The following is a 6,154-nucleotide window of genomic DNA, read 5'->3' on the forward strand; positions in this document are numbered from 1 at the left end:
AACGCCTGGATAGATTCATCCCAATTTACACGTAGCTTTTCTCGGCACTGACAGCAGTTGGTAGCACTGAATCCAGTCTTTATGCAAGTAAAAATGTGAGTAGATGACGCACGAAACATTTCTCCATTCTGATATGAACCTCTCTGGTTCAGAGCGTGTTGTCCAATGAACATCATATGTTAATTTCAATATCGTTGTGTATGTAATGTATTATTTCACTATATACTGTATATTCAAAGAAATAAAAACAGTGATCACACATGAATCAGAAAATGCTTGAAAGTAGACGAAAATATCAAATCTAGAACAACTGCTGGAAATAAGTTACTAAATGATTGCCTTCATTGAGAAACCCTCTCCCATTCTCCTGATTCCAACATTTTTTTCTCTCTGGAGGAGACAAAATCTTGCTTGTCACACTGAGTATGTATTGAAATTGAAATTGAAACATTTGAAAAAGTTAGAACCTGAACGGGATTTGAACGCGGGTCCGCCGAATATAAGTTCAATGCGCTAAGCAGCTACCTACCTCGTCACTTCATCTTCCGCCTAAACTATTAGCTAGTTAAAAGCATTGCATGTAAGACCATACACAAAATACTCGTACTAATACTCGTATAAGGAGACGTTCCTTATGAGTGTCACAATGACTTACTCGAGGTTTCCTTCTTTAACTCAAAAATAAGTGATATAGACCTTCGTCAATGAGGAAAATATCGCGAAGCGTTCTTCAGGATGAGGCTACCTCATTGTTTTTAACTGGTCCCGATTTATATTACTGCAATTCTTCCCCACCGTGACTTCTAATTTCTACAGAAGAAAAGCCGGCAGACATCATCTTCGCATTCTTTGAATTGCATCAACACGTGTAGAAATAGTGTGTGCTATGTTTATGTAACATAGCTACTAGTTTATTTTCTTATCTTTGTATCAAGTGTAAAAGCAGAGAACTGCCATTTCAGGGACCCGGGTTCTAATCCCAGGGTGACAGTTATTTTTTTCTTTATTCGAAGGTATTTTTTACGTAATTGATATAGTAATTATGTTATTATTATATTTTTTTATTATTAATTTTATTATTATTATTATTATTATGCGTAAAACTGTATGAATTTCGATGGCAACTGTCGCCGAATATTAAAAAGTGAATATGGTAGAACTATGATATAAAGTAAAGAAATGCGCGTAATTTTATCATAAAATTATAAGACGCAACGAATTTTATTTTATCGGAAACGGTTATCGTCGAATATACACGTTTAAAGCAGCACTCTGTTTATCAAATTAATCGAAGTTGCTAGACCTGTATTGGCCACCGGCAGAAAAATATACAGAGTAACTGCAAGTCGAGTACGTACTATTGTACAGGAGTATGCTCAAAGACCTTTAGAGAACTATCTTCGTGGCTTGGCTCACAATTTTAATTTGCAATCAACGTAAGCAGTTTGAGACAAATGTCAATCGTATTTGTCATATGGAAAGTTAAGCAAAAATGATAATAAATTTATGTCCAATATAAGTTGGAAGAATATCAAAACAGATTAAAGTAGCCAGAATTTTCCAATGTAAGTTCACATACTTTATATATCTGCGACTTGGGACTAAAAGGGCTAATGTCAACACGAAGTAGTTTGGAGTATATATAGTATTCATATTAACATTTGCTTTTCTTGTAAAAGAAAATATCCATTTATAGGCGTTAAAATTTGACGAACATTTCATTTTTTGCCAAAAGTGACATTGGCCCTTTTAGACCCGAATCACATGTTTTATATATATATATATATATATATATATATATATATATATATATATATATATATATATATATATATATATAATTTAATCGACAAGATTTGAAGATTTTTCTTTGTTTCTAAGAATTCATGTTAAGTAAGTACTTTTCAAAGTTAATAGATGCAATATGTTTATCTCAAAATTTTTGTTTGTTAGTAATGTCCTTTTTTCAACGTTGGCACTTCTAAAATATAATGATCATAATGGAAAGTTAATCAAAGTCAAGTTGTTCAAAAATATACTGTAATGCAAAATAATTATATACGTATGAAATCTAATCAGATGCAACAGAAAATAAAAACAAATGCTATTTGTTTGTAATGTTTTTCATTTGTCTTTCAGCCGTTTTCAAATCCTTATTATAAGGCTTCGTTTTAGGTTAGCACCGTTATTATATAATAAGAATAATGTAATGTTCACCGAGGTCAAGTTGTTAATATTATATATATATAATTTTCAAGTATGTTATTCTTTTAAAAGACGTGAATCATTATTTGCTGTATATTTCGTTCAAAAACTATACTCGGCAAGTGACACTGAAACCTACTAAATATGAAACTTGTAATGAAAGGGAATTCCAGTATTTTATCAAGTGGAATTTAATATCAATATTCACACATTACATATACACAATGACGACATATTTGTTATGCTACATATTTGCAACATAGAAAGTGGTTGATACAACTATTAGTTTTTTGCTATTGAGTTTCTCGTATTTAATGATAATTTTGATACATATTTGTTTCAGCACAAATGCTTAGTACTTTGTTGTACCACCATTTGCTTTAATGACAGCCTTCAGTCTTTTTGGCATTGAGTCTATCAGATCTCTCACAATATTGCTGTCGATTTCATAATTCCATACGTTCACAATCACTTCCATAAGTTCGCGTTTGGTACCAGGTCTTTTCTTTTGAATTTTTTCACCATCAGGCGCCACAAATTTTCAATGGGATTAAGGTCTGGTGAATTATCCGGCCATGGCAATACCTCTATACCCAATTCAGACATGACAGAACGAATCTGCAAAACAAAAAAAGTTCACAATATTGCTCAATACCGACCTTAAAAACGTATTAAAGATACAAATAATGAAATTTCACAAGGAAGATAATATGAACTTACCTTTCTTTATGTGTGGCATGGCGCTAAGTCCTGCTGAACAATCCACGGACCATCCTGGAAAGCATCGCGAGCCGTGTTCATCAGAGGGCCCCTGAGAACAACTTCATATTGGTCACTATTCATTGTACCCGTAACAAAATATAGCTGTTCAACACCTTGGTATGTCATTGATCCCCACACCATAACCGAAGGAGAGTGTTTCACTGTACGTTGAAGGCAATCAGGTTCCATCCTTTCATGCGGTTCGCATCTGATAAGCTGCGGTCTGTCACTCATTAGAGAAAATCGACTTTCCTTTCGAGAATATAACCGTTCTCCATTTCTCTTCTGTCCAGTTTTCGTATTGCTTAGCCCACGCCAGTCTTTTCTTCATCATTGCAGTTGACAAAAATGGCTTCTTCTTTGCAACTCTTGACTTCATACCCATTACACAAAGTCTTTTTCTGACAACTGATGAACTTGCTTTAACCCCCGTCGCTAGTTTCCACGCTTCCGCGAGGTCTGAGGAGGTGGCTGTCCTGTTTCTGCGGAACAAACGGCGAAGTATTCTGTTTTCTCGGGGTGAAGAAATGGGTGGGCGACCACTCCTAGGCAAGTTTTCCATGCTGCCGAAGATTTTCAGCTTCTTGAGATTGCGGCTGACAGCTGATCTTGAACAGTTCAATCTTTTTGCAATCTCAGTATTGTTTAGTCCTTCCCTACTTAATACTTCAATACATTTCTTCTTCCTCGGTGTTAATTCTTGAGTTTTTCCCATTGTTAATACTTTACGTGCACAAAATAAACAGATAAAAATAAAATAACACTTCCAGAACACACTATCACAAGCAAGTTCCTCTGTAAACTTACCGATGACTTGGCCACGAGACTCGGATGACGCAACAAAACCCTACCACGTGACATTGACAATTTAGCAGTGAAGCCAGATATGGGAAAACAATATCTCTAAATTGTTTCTTAATTTATTTATAACTTATGCGTACTTATTACTGCGTAAAACTTATTTTATTCCGTAAAATATAGTAAAATATACATTTTTATCGATGCGTGCAATACTTTAGAACAGTAGTGTATATATATATATAATATGATGAGATTTAGTGGAGAAAATATATATAATAGTTTTTAGTAAGGATTTTTTTTATAATATACTTCTTGTTTCATTATTTTTTATTTGATTCCATGTCAGTAAGGCCTAGACAAAGAACGACGTGTACAGAAGGGGTCGTCGTCAATGCAATATCGTATATCAGTGGCTTCCAATCATGTTTACCTGGCATCCTCTATGCAAGCCCTTAATACTTGACACATTTCTTACCGCTTGTTGGCTACACGTACTTTTTTCTGATTTTTTACCTGATTTCAGATGCACCGTTGAATTTTCAGTTCGATAATAGTAATAATAATAATAATAATAATAATAATAATAATAATAATAATAATAATAATAATAATAATAATAATCTCAATGTATTTATATTTCCTCTAGCAAGACTTCTGAATACCTTTGTAGTCCAATATTATTATTTACCAGCTGTATTCCTAATTAAACCACAGTTCGTATTCAAAAAATATTTTGCATTCCTACTTTTAATTTAACATTTCTCTTATATCATTCGTAATATTTCTAATTAAGAATGTAGTTTATTTCTGTCAGTAGCTTCTGCACTTCTGTTATTGGAAATAACATCCCATCAATGTGGGTTTTCATCGCTCCAATAGTGATAATTTTTTCGGTTTACCAGACCATATAAGGTAAATATCGCTTTATCAAAGAATACCAGAGGGAAGGACACGGTGATTCAGTGGTAGAACGCTTAGCTCTGGTGTGTAGGACTACTGGTTCGATTACCGACCAAGTAAGGTTATGGTGGACAATATTGCGTCCGTGAGATTTCCCGGGGTACCCTCGTTTCCTTTTGATTTCACCCGTTCTTTCATCATCATTCACTTACTTTAATCATCGTCATCCTAAAGGGCATAATGTGGGACGTTAAACTAAAAGTCTGAAAGTTACCAGAGAATACCATGTCATTTACGACAATATTGCTGTCATCGATATTTCATATCATTACTTCGCAAAACTCAATGCGGTGATCACAGTCGTCTTCCGTTATTTCATGCACTAAACGCATTCTCCTAGGGTATAAACTTTTACCGCCTCATGCAGAGTCGTTTTGACGTATGATTAGCGTCATACTAAAGGTTTGACTACTGTAATTAACATATGTTAATCGAAGTCTTTAGTATGGTACTAATCATACTTCAGAATGACTTTACATAAAGAGCATAGCGTACAAAATTCATTGCGCTGAACACTGGGAAACACCTAGCTTGTTAGCAACTCTGGTTATCAATGAATGCAGAATTTCCACAAATGATTCTAAATTCAAAGAAACTGCCAAATTGCTACATTGTTTCGGCCTTCCTGATCGCATGCGGTACCTTTCTGCAAAACATTGAATGGTCTCTTAGGCAGTTGACTTCGAAATTGGGTTACGTTCGGAAAATGTAGCATTAAATAACTGTTGTACTTCTGTTTATGATCTCTTCCTATCCTATAACCGGTGTCACGTCAGAAGGACCGGAACCAAAGGGCGAGGAAAGAAAGGCCTTAGTCGAAAGGGCTCCAGTCATAAGGGCCTGAGTCAAAAGGACTCTGGTCAGAAGGGTCCCGGTCAAAAGGGTCCCGTGACAAAAATTCCCCACGTCAAGAAAACTGAGATATAGCGTGCAAAACTTCAGAAGTAAAAAAATACTTATTAGATGAAAAATATTACGTGGATATACCTGTTTATTTGTGTTGAATGAACACACGTGGAAAAAAATATAGGGTTAGTAAAAATGTTACGACAGACCAGTAATAACGATACGCGTGGACGGAGGTAAAGTAAATATTGCAGATGGTGGATTCTACGATATTTGATATCAAACAATATCTTTTGAATGGAAAGAGGTGGGTTTGACACATCAATTTGTGCGACACATCGTTTGCGAGATAGGGTGCTACGTTTGAGATTTGTATCTAGTGGACCAAAGTATCTGGACATGCAAAGAGACACGCAGACGTAGAAAAGTAAAAGGTTGCAGGTGTGTTGATGCGAAAAGTGCACTGAGTGAGGGCGTGTTCATAATGACAGCCATCTTGGATTCAGCCATATTGGATATCACATAATATTTTTAAATAGAAAATAGTATGTTTAGCACATCAATTTAGGATTGAACTTTC

General features: G+C 34.9%; 1 protein-coding gene across 1 annotated transcript; it reads right to left on the reverse strand.

Moving 5' to 3' along the window:
- Positions 1-3,193: 3,193 nt before the first annotated feature.
- Positions 3,194-3,682, reverse strand: LOC145692503 (uncharacterized). Its single transcript, XM_081767810.1, has one exon. The coding sequence runs from the start codon at positions 3,680-3,682 to the stop codon at positions 3,194-3,196; it is 489 nt and encodes a 162-aa protein (XP_081623936.1).
- Positions 3,683-6,154: the final 2,472 nt, after the last annotated feature.

This window comes from Thermobia domestica, chromosome 8 (genome assembly GCF_964235325.1).
Source record: "Thermobia domestica chromosome 8, izTheDome1.hap1.1, whole genome shotgun sequence".
Lineage (NCBI taxonomy): Eukaryota > Metazoa > Arthropoda > Insecta > Zygentoma > Lepismatidae > Thermobia > Thermobia domestica.